General features: G+C 37.6%; 2 protein-coding genes across 4 annotated transcripts; both read left to right on the top strand.

The window, feature by feature from the left end:
* The first annotated feature begins 311 nt into the window (after positions 1 to 311).
* On the top strand, positions 312 to 4,460 carry LOC139808573 (46 kDa FK506-binding nuclear protein-like). Of its 3 annotated transcripts, XR_011730902.1 has the most exons (5): positions 312 to 844; positions 1,030 to 1,119; positions 1,832 to 2,733; positions 2,813 to 2,933; positions 3,108 to 4,460. XR_011730902.1 is itself a non-coding variant. In XM_071770698.1 (4 exons), exons 1-4 carry the CDS (start codon positions 835 to 837, stop codon positions 3,187 to 3,189), a joined length of 1,284 nt encoding a protein of 427 aa, XP_071626799.1. In that variant the 5' UTR covers positions 312 to 834; the 3' UTR covers positions 3,190 to 4,460. The 3 variants fall into 3 exon arrangements, 2 of the variants coding, with proteins under 2 accessions (XP_071626799.1, XP_071626800.1); XM_071770698.1 differs by having other exon boundaries at positions 1,832 to 2,933; XM_071770699.1 differs by lacking the exons at positions 312 to 844; positions 1,030 to 1,119 and adding an exon at positions 1,243 to 1,667 and having other exon boundaries at positions 1,832 to 2,933.
* Positions 4,461 to 5,341: 881 nt separating this feature from the next.
* Positions 5,342 to 12,884, top strand: Dre4 (SPT16 homolog, facilitates chromatin remodeling subunit dre4). The gene is made up of 17 exons (XM_071770671.1): positions 5,342 to 5,753; positions 5,841 to 5,945; positions 6,632 to 6,796; positions 6,883 to 7,035; positions 7,119 to 7,265; positions 7,355 to 7,624; positions 7,727 to 9,013; positions 9,163 to 9,345; positions 9,453 to 9,584; positions 9,662 to 9,831; positions 9,923 to 10,106; positions 10,187 to 10,265; positions 10,351 to 10,513; positions 10,592 to 10,678; positions 10,925 to 10,990; positions 11,054 to 11,164; positions 11,259 to 12,884. The coding sequence occupies exons 1-17, from the start codon at positions 5,685 to 5,687 to the stop codon at positions 11,263 to 11,265; spliced, it is 3,378 nt and encodes a 1,125-aa protein (XP_071626772.1). The 5' UTR covers positions 5,342 to 5,684; the 3' UTR covers positions 11,266 to 12,884.
* The last annotated feature ends 247 nt before the right edge of the window (positions 12,885 to 13,131 follow it).

The raw sequence follows: 13,131 nt of genomic DNA on the forward strand, positions 1-13,131 counted from the left end.
ATGCGGGATCTATTCAGGTGCGGCGTACGTATATATACGTGCATACATATGTATATACGTATGCATATGTGTGCGAATGAAATGAAAGCTAAGTAGCGCGCATGAAATAGCCGTGTTTAGCGAGTTTTGTTGTGGAGCGAGGGCTCTTTAATCGGTCTCCAACATCCCGATTACGCGAGAAACGTTTGACGTTTGACGCTTGGTAGAAAACGCGGTTGTCAGGTATTTTGTGTGTGTGCATATATGTGCATATGTATGAACATATGTAGGGCGCACGCACGAATACATATGTGTGCGTAGCAGAAGGAGATCAGGCACATATATATACGTATATATAAAACAAAAATGATAGTTCAAGGGTATACATAAAGGCAGTAGAGCGTGCTGTCGTCGGCGGTGCTAGTAATTTTTGGGCCACGATCGTGCCAGTCCTTTCTCATTACGAGAATCCGATTGGTAGAGCGAGAAGCGTGCGCCAATCGCAAGAGAGTGTCCGTAGGTCTGTCCGTAAAATTCGTAGGTCTGTTTGTTTAGAATCTTCTCTCTCTCTCTCTCTCCCCCCAACGTTCGCAAGCAACACGAACAAACCTGTTGTTGTTGGCGCTACCACGCATGCGCAGAATCTTTCTCGTTCGACAGGATCGAGATACCACCTCCGCTGCACGTGACCACGCGGGCAATAAATTCGAAGTATTCGAACCCGGTCGACCGCATTTGTTTGGTGGGAGTCATCCAGGACGAACGAACTTCGCTTTCTTGGGCCGGCCAGTCTTTCGTTTTAACTCGGAGTCTTGGAGGATTCTAGATTCTACGACGAGCTCATAATCAGTCAACATGCTTTGGTGTAAGGCACACAAAAATTTATTCTGTAAATGCTAATAAAATCCGTGAATATCGCAGCCAGCGGTCGCTATTCCGTCCGCTTTGGAATCGAGGAATCTGGCCGCACGTGTCGACTGCGTCGAGACGATAATCGCGAAAGAGCTCTCATGACGTTACGCCTAATTCCGCGTGTTGCTTGTATTACAGCATTGATGATGCAATCGCACAAGAAGTACTCGCAGCGGGTGGAAGAGCCGTTCCACGTGACCATGGCGAGTCTGGACATCACGAAGACCGGTAAGATATATAACTTACGACGCTTCCGTGAAATCCCAACAGCATACCTGAAACCCGCTCTGTTTCCGTCTTAATACGTCACACCACGTGTACGTCTTACATCTTACGCGTGTTCGCGCGTAACGGCGTACACGTGCGAATTCGAACGCATAAACACTGTGAGAATCGGCAATAAAATATAACAACAAATACAGTCCGAAAAAACCTTGCCTTGAGAGCGTTAATTTTTTTTCATTTTATTTCGCTTGGTAGTGAAAGTATTGTCCTAAAACTTGACCCCTTCTCCTCCTCCTCCTCTCTAATGTCGTTTACAAGAGAGAATAGATCAAGAGTCTGTTTTTCTATTGCTGCACTAGCTTCAAGAATTATTCACGCACTAAAACGTGAGAATCTCGTATGTACGTTTCTCACGCTTCTATGTATGACTGCGTTATTTACTGTCAGTATTGAAAATGTACGGTGCGCGTGACATGCACACTTCTCGAACTAATGCAGCCAGTGCAGCAATAGAAAAGGCTCCCAAGATTTCAGCAAGTCGAAGGATAAATGTGTGTTGTATCGGATGTTATCTATTTGCATCGCGAATTGTATCTTAAAAGCATGTGCACAAAAATCAGATTCACGACTTTTACAACTTGTTGCAAAACAGTTTTCCCTGCTGAACGCAGCCAATGTGCTTGAAAATCCTTATTGTCTCTTTTTTTTTTCACAGTTGATCCTGTAACACAAGTAATGGTGGTTTTTGGTGGGAATGCAACGAGATATCTGCTTTGCTCTTTAAACAAGAAGAACGTGTGGCAAGTACCGCTCAACTTACACATGGAAAAGGGAACTTTTATAACACTTTCATGCAACGGCGGAGGTTACGTACACTTAACTGGGTATTACAAAAATCCCAAGTTAAGCGATCCGAGCGCGGTGATATCGAAAGTTATATCTGCGCATATACATGAAGGCTTAAATACTATAGACGACACAAAGGACTATTTGAAACAGAACCGTGAGAAAGTGGAATACCAAAGAATAATACACGGATCCTGGCTGGTACAAAAGATAAATGCAGAAGAAGAAAACCAAGAAAATGGAAGAAAAGCCAAGTCGAAAAGAAAAGCAAATTCTCAGGAAGACCGGGCAGCAAAGCGCACGAAACCGTCGGCTAACTCCAATGAGAATCGCAGTAATGATGATGATTGTGATCAGAATATAGAAAATTTAGGAAAACTTATTGAGAATAATAATTATTACTTTGAAAATGGGGACAACTCCGATTGCGATGAGAACGAGGGCGACTCAGATTACGATGAGGATGAGGACGAGTCTGATTACGATGGTTATTCCAGTAGCTTTTACAGTGGTACTACTTATGTGTCAACATCATCAGGCTGTGATAGTGATAATGATGAAATCAAGATGCAAAGTGAAGAGGACACATCTCAAGGGGAAGAAAAAAATGAAAAACAGAAGCAAGAGAAGAAAGTAACCGGAGAAGAAGCTGTCGAGAAACAGAAAGATAAGAAGAAAAAGAAACGGAAGCAGCGAGGAATTAATAAATGGGTTTTGTCCAGTGGTGTACGAGTGAAACGGCTAAAACCTGGCACCGGCAAAGTCGCGGAAGTGGGCAAATTTGTCACAACTTATTATTTGGCTTGTTTCATGCATGGGGTTGAAGTAACAAAGCTCAATCATTGCTTAGATGGACGTGGCTTCAGATTTAAACTCGGTGCGGGTTATGTGCCCCACGGTGTGGATGAAGGAATAGTTGGAATGAAAGTTGGCGAAAAACGTCGTCTTCTAATACCACCGAGAATGATGGGGTATGTATAGCATTCGCTTATGCCGTTTGATCATGCATTCCAATTCGTTTCACGGTTCTATATTTTAATGAGGGTTATCTTCACAATTTTTTTTTCAATTTCTTTAATCAAATGTGATGGCTGTCACATTATTTTGAAAAATATGTAAATTTCGTACATTTTTTTTTTTTACAGAAAGGGATCTGGTGGCGCTAAACCACGTGTCCCTCCTGGTTCCACACTTGTATATGACGTCGAACTTATAAAAGTCGAGTAAATATTAATAATCTAGATAATTCTTGTAAATAGTTTAAGGATCTTTTTTCAAATACGTTCCTCACGACTACTACCTCAATAGGATAAGAGACATTTTTTTATCTTGTGTTTTAATCATTTACGTAAAGGCAAGAAATATTTTCTTAAGAAAGCGAATAAAACAAGAAAAAAGAAAACGTTTTATATAAAATTATCGATATGTTTCTTGATACTAATAGCCGTTGCACAATGCTAGGCAATAGCGATAGGCGATAGCGATAGCGTCAAAATACAAATATATCGTAGACTCGAAACATTTTAAAACTGGAAACGCGTGTCTCAGCACAAATCTGAATGCTGATTAGTTGGCTATAAGGCGATAGATACAGCATTCGTCAGAAATTTCATCGCTATCGTCGCATTGTGCAACGGCCATAACTTTGTATTAACTATCGACGTATCTGCTTTTTGTATCTCAAAAAATATTTGTCAAGTCTAAAGATTATCATATATAATTTTTAAAGTAAATATTTTGAAGTTCCTATAGATTTTAGTCAATCATCGATAAGATAGCGTTTAGAAGAATTGTTCAAAATAAATGATCATGATTATTAATTGGTAAACTCTTAAATTATTGAAGAGATAATAAACATCGACTGTCTCAATGATATTTTTGTAAATATCAGTGATTACCTCATGATGTAACATTAAATTTACAATTTATCTTTATGGATGTTTAATAAATTAATATTTCTCTATAATGCAATTAGATTGTAGAACCGTTCTTTTTCTATAGTTACCATTCATATGGACAGTACAACATGGACAATAGCAATTCAGTGCAAATTTAAATAAAGTACTTCACATTGTAGATAAATATACATATAAAACATCCAAGTAATAAGTCATAAATTTAATGTCATAGATTGACCGTTATAACTTTGGCAGTCGCAGGAAGGTTGATGACAGAAGATTGATCTTGGTGTTTAGTATTAAGTAAACTATGTTTATAAATCTTCAATAGTAATGTCATTTTGATATTTTAACACGCGCATTTTCTAGAATTTCTATTGCTCCAAATTACATATTAGAGCATTAAAGCAGTATGAAAGTAAAATGCATAACAGTTTATATACGTTATATATTATATTATACATGAAATGATTATGTTCCGTTGAATGAATCTGTCATATGTGCATACGTATATGTAACAAAAATTTCTTACAAACTACACAACCAATAGTCTTCATACAATTTAATATGTGCTAATACATTGACAGAATATATATATATTACCACGTACAGAATTACATAATTTAATTAATCGAAATAAGCGAGATTACCTTATTTCTTAGTCCAATCATATGCAAATTGATCAATGTCCTACGCGATTCCCAGACATGTCAATAGAATATATTCAAACTACAAACTTTAGACTGTTCAACAAAATGCAAGTGTCAGTAATAAGTACATGTCGATTGAGCAAACCGCATGTCCCGGCGAAAAGACTCGACTGCTCCGCGTTCGCTTTTCTTTACCGCGTCACTTTTTTCTTTCCACGACAGGGTACACGTCTCGTTGCTTTCCTTTATCAAATCTGGACACGGTTGATCCTTCTCGGCCTCTTGTCCCTTATTATCCCTCAACTGCCTCTGTCTCTCACCACTTGACCAGTAACGGTTGTATAAGGAACCTCCATATATATTAGGATTACAGGAACCACAAAGCATGGCACGCACACCATTCCGCGTCCAACTTATTTTTACGATCTAAAATTATAAAGAAAAGCAATATTTTCTTTGTTTATAGAGAGACAGAAAACGACGGATATATCCAGCATCCGATCATTGCGTTCAGAAAGCCCCCACGCGGATGACCTATAAGAGGGATAGGTGGAAAACGCTGGGCGTGCGCACGAGCAGTCATGACGTCACGACACTACGCTTGCTACGCAGTACGCATTAGATCCCTTCCCAGCAGGCGTTTCAAGTGATTCCGTGAAAGCGAGGCGCCGATTGGTTGTCGCGCGAGTCGCGCATTGTTCCCTTGTTCCCTAGCGTTGGCGCGCGGCGAGGAGGGACGCTCCAGCCAATCGGCGCCTCGCTTTCACGGCGCTGCTGCGCGGGACGCGTTCCCCCCACTTCCCCGTGCGTGAGAGCGACGCGAGCGTCACGTCACGATTCGCGGCATCCGTAGCGTTGCGTGTGTGTGGTTGCGGGGTTTGGTTATAAATCCCGCCATCTCCGCGTTTGTGTGGTCGCACGAGCTCACGGTGTCCGTCGCGGTCTCCGTCGGCGGTTGTAACTCGCGAAATAAAATCGATCTGTGTATCCCGGCGCGCGAATTCACCGAGAAAACCGGGAGGGAAGATGTGATAAACGCCGAGGCGCTACGTATACGCGTCTTCTGAATGTTTTGTTCCCCCCCCCGCCCGCTTACGACGCAGGCGTTGATTATAATTTAGCGTTTTGAAGAAGGCGAAGGTGTCCGCGTGAGTAAAAATCCACCGCCGAAATCATGGCAAACGTGTCCCTCGACAAGGACATGTTTTTCCGGCGCATGAAGCGCCTGTACGCCGCGTGGAAGGTAAGCGTGCCCGGAAATCGCGTGCACGCGAAATCCCGGCAACCGAGAACTGTTGCGTTATCTTATACAATCTTTTATTTTCAACAGGACGGCGAGGTCGGCACCGACGACAGTTTCAGTAAAATGGATTGTCTCCTTTCCGCCGTCGGCACTGACGAGGATATCGTTTACAGCAAGTCCATAGCGTTACAGGTGTGTGTGTGTTTAACCTTCCTATACCTGCACATTGGTCTGTCAGACCGACGATATACGTTTGCCTTGTTTTTTTTTTTAAATGGAAAACAAGGGAAACGTATATCGTCGGTCTGACAGACCAATGCGCTTCTTCTTCTTCTTATATTTGTATTGGCTCCTGCCCTTGCTCCTGCCTCTAATACGAGGTCAATACGGTCAGCATTTGCCTCTGTTTGTGTGTTTTTCACTGTTTGATTACTATACGGTTAAGTGGCGAAGTCTAAAAGGCAATTGCAAGCAGACAGTATCAGTCGCAATACTTTAAAAAATTTTTTTGTTTGGGCGGAACACGTCCGAACACGTTAAAACGTGTCGTCCGTGTCTTACAGACCAATGCGCGGGTATAGGAAGGTTAAGAATTTGAAATTTGAAAACTGAGGACTCCTCTCCTCGCTATGAGTATCTTGTAAAATAGACGCAACATGTGTGCTAATTTCTCCAAGACTCCGGACATTTATCGTCCTTTGTGTATCTTGAATTATTTATTCACTCGAAAAGGACGTTACGTAATAAGATTTTATACTTAATATTTGTCACAGATATATCAGTGACCGAAAATTAACTTACTGGAAATGTTCAATATAAGATAGACTGTTTTATTTTTATTGATTCAGAAATAAACGTATGAATGTGCTTTGTTTTAGACATGGCTGCTTAGTTACGAACTTACGGATACTATAATGTTATTGGCAGAGGATTCCATCAACTTCTTGGCCAGTAAGAAGAAAATTGAATTTCTGAAAAAGGTGGAAAATCAGAATTCCGAAGATACAGGAGTACCATCTGTGAAATTATTTGTGAGAGATCGGGTATGTATGTTGCACGACTTGTCTAAGAACAATTTTATTATCGAACACGTCGGTAGCATATTAAGGAGTACTTAAATGTCTTGCAGACTGACGAGGACAAGGCAAATTTTGGAAAACTCATCGAAGTGATGAAGCAAAGTAAAAAAGGCAAAACTTTGGGAGTGTTTTCGAAAGAAAATTACCCAGGTGCTTTCATGGATGCATGGAGAGCCGCTTTAAAGAACGAATCTTTTGATACGGTGAGCAGGAAAAACGATAGAAAGTTTTACTACGTGTAGAAGTTGAAAAAGTGTAACGTCTTTATCTTCATGTGATTATACAGGTTGACGTTAGTGCTGCAGCTGCTTATGTCATGTGTCCAAAAGAAGACAGTGAGATAATTACCATAAAGAAAGCTTGTCTGATATCAGTGGACGTTTTCACCAAGTATCTTAAAGATCAGATAATGGAGATCATAGACTCGGATAAGGTATATTTTCTACAATTCTACATGAGCTGTATTTGTAAATAAAGACGGAACGTGGAGAGAAACATTGCAGTTATATATTTCAATTTTAGAAAGTTAAACACTCAAAACTGGCAGAAGGTGTAGATACAGCTATCACAAATAAGAAGTATGTAACTGGAGTAGATATTACGCAGGTAGATATGTGTTACCCTGCAATTATACAAAGCGGTGGAAATTATTCGCTTAAATTTAGCGCTGTTAGTGACAAAAATACTACTCTTCACTTTGGTGTTATTGTTTGTTCATTGGGAGCACGTTACAAATCCTACTGTTCTAACATTGTGAGAACTCTGTTGGTTAACCCCACAAAAGCAATTGAGGTATGTAGAAAATACAGAAACATTACAGCAGATAAATACCTGTATTACTGAAATGAAATTACAGACATTTTTAATATTATAATTTATAATATATTGTTACAGGAAAATTATAATTTTTTGTTACAATTGGAAGAAGAGATCTTGAAAAAGTTAGTTGCGGGAACAAAAATAAGTGAGGTATACGAGGCTGGTATTAAATTTGTAAAAGATGAGAAACCAGAAATGCTGAATCATTTGACCAAAAATTTTGGATTTGCTATGGGCATTGAATTTAAGGAAAGTTCTTTGCTGTTGGGCCCGAAAATTCATGCGGTAGCTAAGAAGGGCATGGTATTTAATGTTAATGTCGGTCTTGCAAATCTTGCTAATCTAGACGCAACGGATAAGGAAGGAAAATCATACGCCCTTTTCATAGGCGATACAGTTATAGTGAACGAGGGACAACCCGCTACTAATTTAACACCATCAAAGAAGAAGGTGAAAAATATAGGCATATATGTGAAAGATGAGGAAGATGAAGAAGAGGAGGGAAGCGGAAAAGAAAATGAGCCAAAGCCAGAGATCTTGGGACGTGGAAAAAGATCGGCCGTAATAGAATCTAAATTGAGAACAGAGCATAGTTCAGAAGAGAAGAGAAAGCAACATCAGAAAGAGTTAGCACAACAATTGAATGAAATTGCTAAGGCTCGATTGGCCCAGCAGTCCGGTGGTAAAGAACAGGAGAAGATACGTAAATCAACAGTATCGTACAAAAGTTTGAGTCATATGCCACGCGAAACGGAAGTCAAGGAGTTGAAGTTATATGTGGATAAGAAATATGAAACTGTAATCTTACCCATTGCTGGTATTCCAGTACCTTTCCACATATCAACAATTAAGAACATTTCACAGTCAGTAGAAGGAGATTATACGTACCTTAGAATAAACTTCTTTCATCCTGGCGCAACCATGGGACGAAACGAAGGTGGATCTTACCCTCAGCCTGATGCAACATTTGTTAAGGAGGTAACATATCGAAGCACAAATACCAAAGAGCCCGGCGAGATCTCCGCACCGTCGTCAAACCTAAATACAGCCTTTAGGCTAATTAAAGAAGTCCAGAAGAAGTTCAAAAATCGAGAGGCGGAAGAAAGAGAAAAGGAGGATCTTGTGAAGCAAGATACCTTAATATTATCACAGAATAAAGGCAATCCAAAGTTAAAGGACTTATATATTCGGCCGAATATTGTTACAAAAAGAATGACGGGTGGTTTAGAAGCGCACACGAACGGATTCCGCTATACTTCAGTTCGCGGCGATAAAGTGGACATTCTTTATAATAACATTAAGAACGCTTTCTTCCAGCCATGCGATGGTGAAATGATTATACTACTTCATTTCCATTTAAAGGTATGTATCATATTGTTATCTTAAACAAATATTTTTTAATATCTTATCATGTAAGAGTGATATTAATTTTTAATGAAGAATATATGAATTGCATATCTATATCGTCAATATGTAAGTACATATCTAAAAATATTTGTGTATTTTTTCAGCATGCTATTATGTTTGGTAAAAAGAAACATGTAGACGTGCAGTTCTATACCGAAGTTGGAGAAATTACTACAGATTTAGGTAAACATCAACATATGCATGATCGCGACGATCTCGCAGCTGAACAGTCGGAACGAGAACTGAGACATAAATTAAAAACCGCTTTTAGAAGCTTTTGTGAAAAGGTGTGTATAAATTTGACTTAATTAACTTATTGCTTATTGATTTACTATTATTATTGATTTTACATTTATTTCTATTACTTAACGATTCTTGTCTGCGTTGTATAAAGGTTGAAAGCGTGACAAAGCAAGAGATAGAATTTGATACACCGTTTCGAGACTTGGGATTTCCTGGTGCACCATACAGGAGTACTGTCTTACTTCAACCAACTAGTGGATGTTTGGTTAATCTCACAGAATGGGTAATTCATCTTGATAAAACTAAGTTAATATTTTCAAGGCAAAGAGAATATTACATTAATATCATGTTCGATTTTAGCCTCCATTTGTCATTACCTTGGAAGATGTTGAATTGGTTCATTTTGAAAGAGTACAATTTCACTTAAAGAACTTTGACATGATTTTCGTTTTCAAAGATTATCATAGAAAGGTAGCGATGGTAAACGCCATTCCTATGAACATGTTGGATCATGTCAAGGAATGGTTAAAGTAAGTGACATTATTTAATGTACAAAGTTGACAGTCTTTATATTAAACAGTATAATTTACATAATTATTAAATTTATAATTTCTTGTTTAGTTCGTGTGACATTCGATATTCGGAAGGTGTCCAGTCTTTGAATTGGACAAAGATCATGAAGACTATAACAGATGATCCTGAAGGATTCTTTGATAGCGGAGGATGGACATTCTTGGATCCAGAAAGTGATGCTGAAAATGAAGAAGTTGAAGATGAAGAAGAGGAAGAAGATGATGCATACGAGGTACGACATTTAGACAAATAAGATTTTCTGAAAACATAAGACTGATAAATATATTTTATATGTATTTAATTTATTTACAGCCATCCGATTTTGAGAGCGAAGAAGAATCTGATGATGATTCTGAATATTCCGAAGCTTCTGAAGATGATGATAGTGAAGGTTCTTTATTCGCAATTGTATTATTTTGTATTTATTTTCTAATTTATTCATTTTTCTTATGCATTTTTTACGTTTTTTTAAGAAGAAGAGTTAGACAGTTCTGAAGAATCGGGTAAAGATTGGTCGGATTTGGAAAGAGAAGCGGCCGAAGAGGACAAAGAAGGGGATATTCGTTATCATGACGATTATAGTTCTGGCAAAAAGAAGAAAGCGAACCGAAGACAAACTCCATCTCCTTCAAAAGATAGGTAGGCATAGATGTATTTGATATTTTAATGTACTTATTGAATATTGACTTCAAATATCTATTCTTTGTTTCATATAAGACATAACTCTAAGCACAAGGGTTCCTCGAACTCAAAGAGTAAAAGTTCATCCAACAGTAAGGATAAACGATCACCGGACAAACACAGGTAAATATTATCCCTTAGAGAGCCGATTTCACAGTCTCCGATTAATGTGATCCTCCGATTAAATTCACTCTGCATCTCTTTCTAACTGTCCCCCTAGAAAGAGACGAAGAGTGAGTTTAATCGGAGGATAAAGTTAATCGGAGACTGTGAAATCGGCCCTTACAGTTTACAAATAGTAGATATTTCTACGTAAAATAAATTTTCCTGTTGCGAAATTATATCGAGTTTTGTGCTTGATAATTAAAGAACGGATCGATCACGGAGTGGGGGCTCGCACAAGAAAGGGTCTCCTTCCAAATCATCCAAACACAGGTGATTACCGACAAGTTTTATGTTTTTGATGTTACTATAATTGAAATTGATTTGTTTGTTTAGTCCCAAAAAGAGTGATAAACACGATAAAAATAAGTCGCATTCTTCGTCCAGCGGCAAGAAACGTCCTCGTGAACGGAGCTCGGAAAGAAGCGACCGATCTAAGAGAGCTAAGTAAGTAATAACTAATAGATAGTAATATATAATAAATAGTACTCGTAATGATTTTAAGTACTTGGTTACATGTTTAACTATCAAATTTTTACAGGAAGTAAATGAAGGAGGTCTGCACGGTGAGAAAAGAGCACACAGGAAATTACTGCAAATACCATGCTGATTCGAAGTAAAGCTTTCTTAAGATATAGCAATTTGTAAGAATAGTACATTTTCTTGCATTGAGTGAGCAGAGCAGAAACGAATCAATTAGTGTTATATTTTAAATAATTATTTTTTTTGCCGTTCGAGTATTTTACGTTCGTACGCACTTAGTTTATTGTAGTACGTAAAAACTTCACTTAAAACAATGGTGTATTAATATCCTCATGTTTCTGATATTTGAGATTTCAAGTGTACATAATAAAATTTTGTATGAAGTCAAAATGCGTAGGGATGTATGCGTATTATATTTTAATTTTGTTTGTTATATTTCTTCGACAATGTTTCGGGAAGAATGTGGCTTTTCGTTTTTTGTAATTTGTGCACATTTAATATTAATATAGTTTCTAAGATTAAGTATATCTCATTCCATCTCTTATTCGATAATATATAAGAGGACTTGCATTATAAATATATGTCTCATAAGTTTTCCGTGACACATACAAGGTATAAAGACAAATGAATTAATGAGATAAATTTGGAGTATTTCTTGTTATAAAGAAGTATTGGGGTTTAGAAAAGGACATCTCATGGCTTGCCATTGATGTCTTAGAATGTATGAAAGATACTCAAATTTGCATCAGTACTGATAAGAAATATAATATAGAACAGCATTAATATATAAGCATTTCCGATGGAGCTTAATTATTATGGATGGTAAAGAAAATATAACAATAGAAATGCAAGACAATGTACTACTAATAAATGCGATTCATCACGTTATATGGGTCCTGATAGTTTTTCTTCATGCTTACTAAAAATTTAAAATCTCTGCGTACTTTAAAGTGTTGTCATTGGATTTATAATTATAATACTTAATATTATTTGAGAAAACGTCTTATATGACTTTGTATGCTTTGGTTACTCAGAGAGGTGGAAATACACTTGCAATTCCCCTCGTCGAGCCCATGCATTATGTGTGTACGCTGAGAAACGAAAGGATCATTGATTCGAAAGATGAAGAAAGCCGAAATGAATCGGAAATTGTTCAAAACTCATTTACATAGTTCTCAGATTTGTACTTTAACATAATAACACCGTCTTTAAGTTATTTAACATTAATGTAAATGTCATTTGTGGTTTTTATATTTCAAAATGTATGTAATGTTGATACATAAAAGTGATTGTTTTTATTAAAACGCCCCACTTACTCGTGAACGAAATTCATCATTATTATACGATAGTGTTATATACTTCTAGAAAAACATATGATCTGAGTACAATGTATGTGCGAGAAATTGCAGGGAAAAAAACCGTACAAGAAACACTAATTATGGTAACTATTTTTTATTAAACTTTTGTAACAGATAGCATAAGATGATCAAAACTGTATATTGTTATATAACGACTTTTCTGATAGATTTAACCCATTTACATACGCACGGCTGTGTATATATATATATATATGAAAGAAAGTGAAAGTACCACACAAAAAGTATGAATCGAGACCTTCCGTTCTCAATATAGATATGTATTATAATAATGAGACAATAAAATTAGCAGAGCAGAAAACGGAAAACGTGATCTCATAACCCCGTCGTCGTGTCTTGATTATGCTGAAATTTCCGATCTAGCTGTGTCATGTAATAAACGGCAGAACGGAAAAGCCATGTTCAGTAACACGGTGAATAGAGGTGAAAGTACGCTTCTTCGATGAGTAGTTCTGCAACTTTCTCTATGATATATCGCTAGCATACATAATTCAAACTAAGAGATCCTTACAAGAATACATGATTAATTTCACGATTTGCAAACTGCGCGTTTTG

This window comes from Temnothorax longispinosus, chromosome 2, assembly GCF_030848805.1.
Source record: "Temnothorax longispinosus isolate EJ_2023e chromosome 2, Tlon_JGU_v1, whole genome shotgun sequence".
NCBI lineage: Eukaryota > Metazoa > Arthropoda > Insecta > Hymenoptera > Formicidae > Temnothorax > Temnothorax longispinosus.

Coding starts and splice junctions, on each gene's coding strand:
- Dre4 (XM_071770671.1), top strand. CDS start 5,685: ATGGCAAACGTGTCCCTCGACAAGGACATGTTTTTCCGGCGCATGAAG. Junction 6,797..6,882: donor AATTATTTGTGAGAGATCGG/GTATGTATGTTG, acceptor AATGTCTTGCAG/ACTGACGAGGACAAGGCAAA. Junction 9,832..9,922: donor CATGTCAAGGAATGGTTAAA/GTAAGTGACATT, acceptor TTTCTTGTTTAG/TTCGTGTGACATTCGATATT.
- LOC139808573 (XM_071770698.1), top strand. Junction 1,120..1,831: donor TCTGGACATCACGAAGACCG/GTAAGATATATA, acceptor TTTTTTTCACAG/TTGATCCTGTAACACAAGTA. Junction 2,934..3,107: donor ATACCACCGAGAATGATGGG/GTATGTATAGCA, acceptor TTTTTTTTACAG/AAAGGGATCTGGTGGCGCTA.